We start from the raw sequence: 12,734 nt of genomic DNA, 5'->3' as shown, positions 1-12,734 counted from the left end.
AGAGAGAGAAGGGTGAGGCAGGAAATTGCTGTACTATCTCAATCTAAGCTAAATTTACTCGGTTCACAAACCACACATGAACACAAACTGACTGAAGGACCTCTGAAACCAACACACAACTAGAGACAGAAAAGACCTTTATGAGGATCTCCTACAAAACACACTGTGAGCTCTGAAAAGTTGAGTTTCTCAAAGGGTTTGTTAAGCAGAAAATTACAAATTATTTCATTCAATGTCATTCAAACACTTGACTTCTGTTCTTCTATACATTTAAAATTATATTATGTTAATAAAACAAATACATTATAAAATCTATATTCTATAAAATGCATGCATTTAATTAAAAATTCAACAATATATTTAAATATGAATGGATAGATAGATAGATAGATAGATAGATAGATAGATAGATAGAATACACACACACTATATTTATATATATATATATATATATATATATATAAATAAATAAATTTAATATATTAAATATTTAATATATTATATTATTTTATTAATTTAATAAAATATGTATACATATAAAATATATAGCCAGTATTAAATAAAAATAAAATAACATTAAATTAAATTATATACATATATGTTACATTTATATATGTTATACATTATATATGTAGATATATATGTCAGTATTAATTACAAATATAAATTAACATTCTATTATTTTATAATAAAACATCATATTATATAATATATAATGTATTAATGTATAATGTATAAGTAAATAGTCAACTAAAATATTATAAACTTAAATATTTTTTAATCAATAATAATAATATTATAAACTTTTATATATTTAAAATAAATAATCATTAAAATGTCATATATATATATATATATATATATATATGTGTGTGTGTGTGTGTGTGTGTGTGTAAGACAGTGTCCAGTGGGCTGTCAAGCTTCAGATAAGACAAAAACCCTCAGTGGAAGCAGCATATACAGTAAGAGGTTCCTAAATCAATACATGTGCTATTAAGATTCAGTGAGGTTGGATTTGAGCGGATGTTTAGGTGAGAACAGACCCAGCCACACCTGTTTCTTCCTCTGTCAGTCTAACGGCTTTGATGAACCTCTCAGCACAATAGTGAAGAGATGCATGCGAGACCAAAGCCGGAAATTTTTTTTTTTCTGAGGTTCTGTGACATTTTGCCCTTAAGGTACCTTACAGTTCAACATGCATGAAGAGAAATTAGTTTTGTTTAAGCGGATACGCTTCTGGATTTCATTCAAGTAATGAGGCAAAGCAGACGGGGAAGCAGCGGAAGATGGAGTGATGTGATGCTCTGAAGCAGTGAACAACATCAGCTTCCTGTCAAACTTCCTGAACAACTGAACGTCACCTGCCCATTTCCTGCTGCCTCTCTCATCATTAATGCGCTTTTGTGTTTGAAACATCCGTTTCCGACCGGACTGACCGCTTGACACCTGTGTGTGGTCATTTTCCCGTCTGGATTTGCCCTCAATGATCAACGTCACTGAAAACAGAAGCAAGAGTCTGCTGTCCAGTCATTTAGTGACTACAACTGGGTTATTATTATTGTTAACTAAAACTTAAACACTTTTGTTCCTTGAAATAACGTTAACTTAAATAAAATAACATTTCAAAACACAAGCAAATGATCGAATTCACGAACTAATCCTTCTTTTGAGTCAGTTTGTTTTAATGATTCGTTCGAGTTCATTCACTACTATTAAATCAGAGCATGCAAAATACAAAACGATTCGTTCAAACGAATCGACTCACTGAATCAGATGCTGAGTTTAAACATTTTCATGCGTTTCTTGTGGTTTTTCTTTTCTGTATGATACATGTGTACGTTCTAAACTCATTTACATATCACACACTCGTTATAATGTGTTATAATCTGACCAGAGCGATTCATTTAAAAGCAAGGTAGGGCTACTATATAGACTCAAAATACATACTAAATGGTTAAATTGTCATAAAAATGTATGACTTTTAATATTAAAGAAAATAATATTATATTTATTATTAATATGCATGTGTTTTAATAGCTTAAATCGTTTTTATCAGTGACTTTATTGCAACTTTTTATCTCGCATTTCTTACTTTTTTCTTGCAATTCTAAAATAAAAAAATTCGGAATTCTGAGATATAAAATTTTTAGAAGGCAAAATCTTTAATTTCTGAGAGTTTAACTTGAGGTACAATGTTTTTTAATAAAAATACTAAAAATTACAAAACTAAAAAAAAATACAAAACACAACAAAATCACTACAACTTTGAAATTAAAGATTCAATATAGTAATGAAAACTATAATAGCGTATCAATGCTACTAAAATAACCCTGGACAATAATGCATGCTGGACGTCACGTCTGATGATCTAACATCTGCAGAAGTGAATATTTAATGACTCTGGTGCTTATTTCTATTTTGGTAGAAATGAAATCATAGAACATTCAGCTAGATGCATTGTGGAAAAGAACATCTTTGCTGTCTTTAATAAGCGACCGTCTGACTATTACTGGACTGCCTTCAAACAGACGAAAGCTGGACGAGATGACATCTAGTGACTGAAATCATCTTCACACATCAGGACAGATGAAGTGTACAAACCACAAACACAAAATCAGCATGAAATAAAACACGCCACAAGCCCAAATTCACACCTAACATCATTGCATTAAATCACAGCAGCTGTATCTGCACTCAGATGCTGCAGGATTAATGTCAAATGATTCGCTTTTAATGAAAGATGCATGGATGCTTCATAATAAATGAAGCTTGAGTTAATATTGTGCTGATTCAGAAATGTTAAGTGTGAATTAATCGTTTTTGTGTCACTGCAACAAAGCCAAAAATCACCCATGAACTCATTTAATCATGATGTGACTTTTGCTTTGAATAATCCATGATTTATCGAAGAACAGTTCAGCATGATACGGCTCTGTATTATAATCCATGTTCATATTGCCATGATCAAGCAAGAAATAATTTCACATAATTCCCAGCGATTTACAATTAATATTTCTCAGTTTCAAATGTTTATGGTTTCTGAAAGTCAATTTATGTGTAGCTTTAATTAAAAAAAATGAATAGAAAAGCTCATTCAGCTCACACTGAACTCCGCAGCGGGGTAAGTTGTCACAATAGGAAATTGGTGCTTTGTTTTGGGGGTTTTTGACACCGACTGAAGAAGAATATGTTGAAATATGAAACTTATTCAAAATCTATTTTGTTTTTTAAAATAGTAAAACAATCAACAACTCAAAAGGAGGCTCAAATAGAAATGGTATCCCATTACTATTCACTTGTCGACTCAAAAGCAATTAAAAAAATATATTTTAAGACAGTTTTTACCAAGATGTTTGAAACTTAACCTCAGTTAGATCTTGTGACAACTTGCCTCAGCTCATACTTCTTAAGAAAAGTCTTAAAAACACCGAAAGCACATCTCCTTCTCTTTAAATGTATCTATTTTGATAAATGTAGCATTGATTCAATGTTTATGCAAGACTCTTTCCAACCAGATACAAAAGGAGTTGACAAGTGCTTTTAATTGGCCTCATTTCTCGAATGATCTCCACAAATGAGCTTCTGTAACCCTAAAAAGAGCATCTTATCTGGCTTTATCTGACAGGGTCACACAGATGGATTATTATTGACCATCAGCTCAACTCGAAACGAGCTTCATCACCATTAATCTTCATAAGCGTGACTCTCGATCCGAGCATTAGCATTTCAATCCACTAATATCCAAATAGCTTTCATGTGGATTGATAAGATTTTAGCATGTAGGTTTCATCCATGTTCAATAATGAGAAATAGATTGGGTTTTATTTAATGCGGAGTTTCTAATTTGAGATGCTAACATCCTAAAAGCAAGTTTTGCATTGGACAATTAAGGATACGAGGGTGTGAAATACTTATTCAGATGTCAAGATGATGGTAGATGTCAACGTAATCGTTGGTTTAATCTAGTTCTGTTGTTTAGTAAACTAAAACAAAGTTACTCAATGCGACACATATACGCAAGCGATTCGCTTTTGATTGTTGCTGCGTCTTATTCACGAGCGAATCGTTCTTTTGAGTCGGTTCTTTTAAATGATTCGATCGAGTTCAAACTGCGGGTTTGGAACTAATAAAATAACGACTGCATTTGAATTCACTTCGAAAGAAGCGCAATAATAAAATAATAAGACTCGTTCGAATGAACCGATTCACTGAATCAGACATTTGAAACGTTTCTTTTCACGAATCGTTCTTTTGAGTCGGTTCTATTTAATGATTCGAGTTCAAACTGTGGGGTTGAAACACTAATCTATTATAGCTCCGTGGTATGGAGCTATTAAAATAATGACTACATTTTAATTCACTTGACAGAAGACTCGTTCGAATGAATCGATTCACTGTATCAGACCAATCTTATACATTTACAAAGCGTTTCTTGCAACTTATTTTCTCTTCATGATACAAGTGTGTGTTCTAAACTCATTTAAATGTCACGCGCTCGTCACAGCGTGTTAGAATCTGACCAGAGTGAATAACAGTAATGCAATCCAACGCAGAAACAGTAACATTCCGCTACACTGACGCTCAGATCAGAGCAGATCCGGTCTGTTTCGAACACACACTGGCTTTAATGCTTTGCTCTTTTCACAACTGCAGCAATGCAGCTTCACGCAACATGTAGATGCATGCATGCGATCCCATACAGCACTGCAGAAACTTGATCATCACTCACCATCGCAGTGAAACAGCCTCCGCCTTCAGAACAGAACAAACACACTCCAGTAAATCTCTGTGCACGGCTGGATCCAAACACTCGCTCGCGAGAGAAAGAAGGAGAGAAAGAAAGAAAGGCACTCGTGGTTTGAAAGACGGGCTCTTTGAGCATGCGCGTGTTTGTGTGTGTGTGTGTGTGTGTGTGTGTGTGGTGCCAGGCGCTGAGAGGATCCTAAAATTAGCAGTTCAACCAGACACAGAAAATATGTGTAATTGTGGTGTAGTGCGTGTTTTAGTCTGTCTAGTTATTTTCATCTAGTTCAAAAAAAGAAAAAAAAGATGTAGGCCTATATATGATATCATTGCTTAATTGCTGCCTTATATTTTTACATATAAAAAAGTCAATCGCTGCTTTTCATACACACACACACACACACACACACAAACGTATAGAAATATATGATATCATTAATAGTTAAAATCGAATTAAAATTTGCACATACACACACACACACACACACACACACACATATATATATATATATATATATATATATATATATATATATATATATATATATATATTTACTATTTATCTAATACCCATTAAATATATAATACAAAAATATATACAATATATGACTTAAACTATATGTAGCCTAATAAATGGTCGTATCAAATGAGGCATATGCAAACTTGAAAAATAAATGTAAAAAGTATACTGTAGCTATACACCACACACACATATCTATATCAGACTAAAAAAAAGTTTTGTTTTTTTAAATATTTACTATTCATATGAACTACATTTTAAATGTATGCATTTATGCATTTAGCAGACGCTTTTATCCAAAGCGACTTACAGTGCATTCAGACTATCAATTTTTACATATCATGTGTTCCCGGGGAATCGAACCCCCAACTTTTAATTTAAATTAGCTGTTGGTCAGTGACCATGACCTAAAATATGACTGAACCGAGATGTGCTTCAGTACGGGATGTGCAAATAATATCACCTTGAATCCTCGATAAATAAATGTTATGTTTCATACATTTGATGGGGCTCGAGTGAAGTGAAGTGGCCTGGGCTCCAGTTACAGTCTTCAAAGGACAAGAGCGGCTCTGGTGACGTCACAGGGGGCAAGGTGTTTTAATAGTTCATTGTAAAATATGCGCCTCATTTCCACACGAAAAGATGATGAGCTGTCATGGCATGTCAATTTCCTTTAATGTTCTCTGCTACTTGTTAAATATGCAGAGGGGCAGAGGGAGGGGGGTATATAAGCTCTCCTGGACCCTCGACCTGTCATTCTGACCTCAGTGCATCATGAACGCGCACGGAGCTCTGCGCCTACTCTGCTACCAGCTTCTGCTTCTTGGAGTTTTCGGAAAGCACGATAATCACGGCACGAGGAACACGTCACCCAGAAACCACCGGCATCATTTACCGACATACATGATGCAGCTCTACCGACACTTCAAGCTCAACCAAACGCGTCCCGTGGAGAACACAGAGCACGAGCAAGCGGACACCATCAAGAGCATCCTCTCCAAGAGTAAGGTTTGCTTTTACTGTTCGTCATAGCGGTTTTAAATGATTCACGAACGATTGGGAAGTAGTCGCGCGCCGAGCTGAAACTCTCTGAAGTGCTTTTGTTGCGCGTCAAATCTCAGCGCCAGACACCTTCAATCCACATCTCACTTGTGGCTGAATAAATCCAGGACTAATGCTCTGCGCAAAGCTGATGTGGATTAGACCCTCGCCAGACATCCTTACACAAACCCAAATCAACATCAGCCCCTCGGCTCTTTTTCACACGTCGCGTGATTAGATTAGGAGCAGCGGGTTCCGAGAGCGCGCGCGCGCGCGCACGCGCTGCGTTCGGCATCGCCGCTGGTTCGTGTTAAACGATGGGTTTCGATCCGGGGCTTGTTCTGAAGGGATTAGGCTCGCGCTGCCTTGCCCCTCCGTTAAAATAAATCTAATATCTGATCGATACCATGGCTTTTTTTTTTTTTTTTTTTAGATCAGATTGATGGTGCTTATGCATAATGCAAAATATTTAATAATTGAAGGGGTCCACTCGTAATATTTCATAAACTGTATACACGCTGTGCTATGGGGGGAGAAGAACAAGATGTTTGTAAAATCAAGAGATTGATTGTGCATTAATATGCTTCATCCTTATTAATGTTTATTGCTTCTTTAATATCGGATACACCAGTGAATCTAAAAATATTTCTATACGAATTGCAGTTTAATATAATTACTTTAGTGTGTTGTTATTATTCCTCAAATATTTTTATATCATTATTATTATTGTTGCCATTATTATTTACAATAATTTGGAAAAACAGAATGATCATTAGGCAGCTATAATAAAAATATAGGAAATATTTTAAATCATTATTTATTATTATTATCATATTATTATTGTTACAATGATTATTTACAATGAAGAATTTCTAATAAATAAAAGAATCATTCAAATGCAGCAAATAAAATATCATACATATTTTTAATTATTATTATATTATTGTTATATTATTATTGTTGCAGTCTAATGATTGTTTACTATAAATTACAATGTATCATTTAAAATGCATAATAACTAGACTGCAACAATAAAACGTTTCATTTTTATTTTTTTATTTATTTATATAATTATTCTTATATTGTTATAAATTAAAATGCATTATTTAGAATAAATATAATAATAATTAAAAATTGATTGCTGACCAAGCCAATGCTAAACTGCAATGCTTCCAGAAATAAATCATTGGTGGTCCCTGTATTAAAGAACAAATGATTATTAAGTCATGATTGAGTTGAACTACAGGCTGATGTTGAATGGCAGAGCTATTAACCACAGTCAGAGCCGCTTATTAGATAAACCAAAGCAATTAGCAATTTGAATGTAAATGTACAGCCAATACACTCCAGTGGACAAGAGCTTCATCCAAGAGGATCAAAGAGTGTGTGTTCAGCTGCACAAATCACCTCATTACTGCTGGGTTTGTGTACATGACAGTCAGAAGAGCCACAGTGATGGGTTACGTCTTTAGTTTGGAGGATCTCACAAAATCTGCCAAGAGTAGGGCACATTTGATCCTAAAATATGAAGGAAAAAGTTTACTTTCACTTAAATATTGAATCATTTATTTAGTCATTTGAATGTGACTGGTGCTTTACTCATGCATTTTAAATAATGATATCAAATGAGGCATATATGCAAAACAGAAAAATAAAATAAATATATGATTTTTTTTTTTAAATACCAATGGCTGATGCAAGATATAATTGCCCATCAATGTATAAATTCAACCAAGATTGAAAGCTTTTTAAAAATATTTATTAAAAATTTCTTGAATTTGTTTTAAATAAACTTTTTCACAAACTGCAAAATGCTTTTTTATAGTAATATATGCAGCCTAAAAATAATGTTATCAAATGAGGCATATGCAAAATTACAAAATAAATAAATAAATAATATATTTTGATTTTTTTTCTTTTCTGTTTTCAGTGGTTGATTAATGATATAATTGTCCATCAGTGTATAATATGCAATATTTCAACATACTAAGATTTTTTTTTACATTTTTAAATATTTTTTTTTAATACAAATTCAAAGGAGGAACATTTTTTTACAGTATTATATGGAGCCTAAAATAATGTTATGAAACATTTGCAAAATTTTATGCAAAATTTCAACCAAGATTAAATAATTTTTAAGCTTATTTTTAAATAAATACAAAGTCTAAACTACTTTTTTAATAGTGATATATGGATAAACATGATCAAACGAGGCATATACTAAATTGCAAATAAATGTATTTATTTATTTTTATGTAATTTGTAAAAGTTCTAAATATGACTAACATATAATCATATATGACATATATGTGACATATACTATTTTCTTTGTCTCTTCCAGGTTTGACCAATCAGGACACACACTACGTCACACACTTCGACCTTTCCTCGGTTCTGTCCGAGCGTCAGATCCATGCGGCGGAGCTGAGGATTCGTCTTCCCAAAGAAACGCAGCAAACGAACATCACGGTGGAGATCCGACACCAGCAGGACGTCCCGTGCCACCAACACGGCATCTGTCTGGAGAACCAGTCCCTGGGTCAGCTGTCTGTTTCCTCTCTGATGAGCGTCTCCCATCACTGGAGGGTCTACAACGCCACAGACCTGCTCCTAAACTGGATCGGTCCCAAACTCTCCGAGCGGATCCGCCGGAAGACCAGGAGAGCCGTGAGACGCGCTCTTCAAACCGGGAATAAAGCTGTGGACGGGATCCGTCACAGAGCCATGCTGCTGGTCTTCTCACACACCGTCTCTGGACAGAGCGAGCAGGACCGAGCCAGTCTCCTGCACACAGCCGAGACGTCCAAGTTCTTGTTTAACACCGAAGGAAAGGAGGTGCGGAGAGTCAAGCCACACAGGAGCAAGCGGGGCCGCAGGGGTCAGCCGATGAGGAACCCAGAGCCACTCCGGGCCCCGGCGGAGAAGAGCTCCATGTGCAGGAGGGTCAACATGCAGGTGGACTTCAATCAGATCGGATGGAGCTCCTGGATCATCTTCCCAAAGAAGTACAACGCGTACCGCTGCGAGGGCAGCTGCCCAAACCCTCTGAGCGAAGACCTTCATCCCACCAACCACGCTTACATGCAGGTGAGGCGCTCGATATATTTTACAGCAATGAGCCCCAAGAAACCGAGGTTTACAGTGAATTTATAACAGCTAAGGGGCGTTGTTAGGCTAAAAATGGAGCTGTTATAAATACACTGTAAATCAGGGCTTCACGTGGCTTATAAAACGGTTATTTCATATACGTAGTAAGGTTTCACAAAATAAAACAGAGCAAATTAAGTGTAATGATATTAATAAAAACAGTATTCTTCCACCAAACAATGTAGCTCCTCAGAAACAGTTGTGATTGCAACAAAGTGGTTGCCTAGCAACACACAAATGTAAACAAAGGTGAATGTTACTTTGTAGCATAATGTACAACAGTCTGAACGTGGCTCAGCCAATCAGGATCAAGGAGCGGAACTCTCCGCTTTATAAGGTCAACTTTGCAGTTACTTAATCAATGTAACTATTAATTATATTATAACATAACTTTTAGTATTGAACTATTAATACTGAATGTTTGGAAACAAGTATCAAGACTGCATTATTTTTCTTGGAACAAGTTTAAACTTCTCGTCAAGGTTGTAATCCATTCACTAAAAATAATTTAAGATGATACTGTAATTTAAAAAACTAAAACTAAAAAACTGATTAAAACAAATGTTACCTGAAATAAAAATATATTTTTTAAAACACTTGTTTTATATCAGCAAGTTTGCAAGGCAACATTAGTTTGGCTTAAAGAACTAAAATACGTTCAAAAAGTTACTTGAACTACAAATATATAACATATATAAACACATATATAAGACTTCTTATATTTTAGCTAACTCCCAACTAACTTTCTAACTTTTTCTAACTCCTAACTTTCTCTTTTTCGTGAAGTTTAATTTGAAGTAATAAAATAACTAAATCTTAAACTGATATAATAATAAAAAGTTAAATGAAATAAGATTAAATAAAATATAAAAACATTTAAACTTCAAATAGTTGCCAAAGAATCATTCCTCATTTTCATTCAGGTTTAATAACTGAAACCAAAACAAAAAATTCAACTACTTGAAACAAATATTTACCTGAAAAAAAAAAAATTATTAAATTTTTTTTTTTTGTAATAATTAGCTTAACCTGAAGTAACTAAAACTGAAATAAAAATATATAAGTAAAAAACATACAGACACATAAAAAAATAAATAAAACTACATTTCTAAAAATTAAATGACATTAAAATGAAACTAAAATGAAAACAAGGTAAATATGTATATGTATACAAACACACACACACACACACACACACACACACACAATATATAAAGTATAAGTGTATCTGAATGATAGTAACTTCCGCTGCTGTGTTGTGTCTGTGCTGCAGAGTTTGCTGAAGTACTATGATCCCAGCAGAGTTCCTGCGGCCTGCTGCGCTCCGACCAGGACGAGTCCGCTCAGCATGCTTTACTACGAGAACGGAGAGCTGCTCCTCCGACACCACGAGGACATGCAGGTGGAGGAGTGCGGCTGTCTGTGACCAGCTTCATCAGAGAGCCGAGGAACATCCGCCAGGAGAAACACTTCCCTCTGCTCAGAGTCTGCTTCTGGAAAGTCTAGATAATCATGATCAGCACTCTCTATGTATTTACAATCACACCGTGTGGTGGAGAAACTATGTACATATTTATTGTAAATAATATGTAAATAAAGCCTTGATATTTATGTAAATATAATATATGAAACTTTGTATAAAGAATGGAGATCAGACGATGATATTTTTGCTAATAGAAATAAAAGTATTTGCCTGAAAGCTTTGAAACTGTTCTTTATTGAATCATTTATAAAAAGTTATATATATCTATCTATCTGTCTATCGGTCTGTCTGTCTGTCTGTCTGTCTATCCATCCATCCATCCATTTAAACATCTATCTATCTGTCACATATGGCAGACAAATATATACTGAATTTAGTCACAGTTATCACAGTTTGATGATAAATATATGTCCACACTACAAAAGGACACAGGCTATCATTTACAAACTTAATCTCATGCAATCAGTGTCTTGCATTTGAAACAGTTCATATCAGGAATAAGTGACCATACCCCATAAGCCCCTCACACTCACTAATGCATACAGTATGCATCGACGTAATTAAGAGCATTATAAAAGGTTCAGTGTTATCAATATGTCAATTTATTATAAGAAACACAAGATTTTAACAGCCATTTCCAGCTGGGGAGACCCAACTGATTTTCTACAGTTTAGTGTTAATCATCATCTAACTCAACCAGTCAAGAGCTACATTTAGCCTTAGATCTTATATGAATATGATCCCTGAAGCATAGGTTTTATTAGCTGACAATAATAATAAATAAATAAGCATTATAGGCACAAATACAAATGTAAAAAATATAATAAAAAATATGGTGTTATTGTTTTGGCAAGTTTAAATTAAAACTTCTATGAAAACTTGTGTGATATTCCTTTAAAATAATTTTTTAGTATATATTTTTTTAAGTATATTTTACTAAGCAATTTCTTACATAATTTCTTTGAGTTAGACCAAACTTTTATTTTGGTGGGTTGTAGACAGAGTTTCTGTGTTTTTTAATTAACTATTATTATTAGCTAATAGGCCTACTTGAAGTATAGCATACTCTACTGTGCAATAGTACTATATTTCTTTTTGAATTTCTTCTTCGAAATTTTATTTTGACAGGTTGTCGTAAAGACATTGCCGTTTCTGTCAGTCTGTGTATACGATACGAATGAATGACGATAGTTTTATCAAATGAAATGGTAAAATCCTCTCATAGGGCGCTTGCGTGCACATGTGTAGCCTACATCATGCATCAATATAGTGAAGAGCTGAAAACACCACGCGTGCTTCAGTGTGTGTGTGTGTGTGTGTGTGTGTGTGTGTGTGTGTGTCTGTGTGTGAAGTAGAGCACACTGTTGTGCTCTACTTTTGTATTGTATTGTTGTGCCCCCCTTCCTCAAATATGATGATGAAAAAAACACCTTCTATAGGGGTGAAAAAAGAACTTTAATCGAATAAAAAACAAAATGAATAAATTGTATTATTTACAAATCACAATTGTAGCTCTCGACATTTACCTGTGGCTATAACTTTATTATGACTCTAATTTATTTTATAGTCAAGGATTCAGAAATCATGCAAAAGGAAATTAAGCAGTTTTACTGTGATAAAACCATGTTTTTTTTTTGTAAGGGTTGTGATATGCATGAATTTTTTTTTTTTTTTTTTGAAGAAGAAGAAATTATAAAGCCTGTGTCATCTATAGCAAAAAAGGTGGCCAAAAATGAAACATGAAGTGAATATGAATGAAATGTTTGGTCAGTAGCCTAAACAAGGATTTGATCGTCCTGT

General features: G+C 34.2%; 2 protein-coding genes across 2 annotated transcripts in view; one reads left to right on the top strand and one right to left on the bottom strand.

Moving 5' to 3' along the window:
- LOC128025552 (paladin) overlaps positions 1-4,895 on the bottom strand; it is a 60,254-nt gene extending 55,359 nt beyond the window's left edge. The window contains exon 1 of the mRNA XM_052612005.1: positions 4,730-4,895. The gene's annotated coding sequence lies outside the window, so the exon portion shown is untranslated. The remainder of the gene's footprint in view (positions 1-4,729) is intronic.
- Positions 4,896-5,692: 797 nt separating this feature from the next.
- Positions 5,693-11,150, top strand: LOC128025780 (nodal homolog). Its single transcript, XM_052612307.1, has 3 exons — positions 5,693-6,266; positions 8,646-9,391; positions 10,725-11,150. The coding sequence occupies exons 1-3, from the start codon at positions 6,038-6,040 to the stop codon at positions 10,875-10,877; spliced, it is 1,128 nt and encodes a 375-aa protein (XP_052468267.1). The 5' UTR covers positions 5,693-6,037; the 3' UTR covers positions 10,878-11,150.
- The last annotated feature ends 1,584 nt before the right edge of the window (positions 11,151-12,734 follow it).

This window comes from Carassius gibelio, chromosome A12 (assembly GCF_023724105.1).
Source record: "Carassius gibelio isolate Cgi1373 ecotype wild population from Czech Republic chromosome A12, carGib1.2-hapl.c, whole genome shotgun sequence".
In the NCBI taxonomy this organism is placed as follows: Eukaryota; Metazoa; Chordata; class Actinopteri; order Cypriniformes; family Cyprinidae; genus Carassius; species Carassius gibelio.
The sequence above is the reverse complement of the archived record's forward strand: the minus strand, read 5'-3'. Positions and strand labels throughout refer to the sequence as shown.

Bases quoted from the DNA above. Each gene is read 5' to 3' on its own strand.
- LOC128025780 (XM_052612307.1), top strand. From the start codon at position 6,038: ATGAACGCGCACGGAGCTCTGCGCCTACTCTGCTACCAGCTTCTGCTT. The intron at 6,267-8,645 runs GTAAGGTTTGCT...TGTCTCTTCCAG, and splicing joins CAAGAGCATCCTCTCCAAGA to GTTTGACCAATCAGGACACA. The intron at 9,392-10,724 runs GTGAGGCGCTCG...TCTGTGCTGCAG, and splicing joins CCAACCACGCTTACATGCAG to AGTTTGCTGAAGTACTATGA.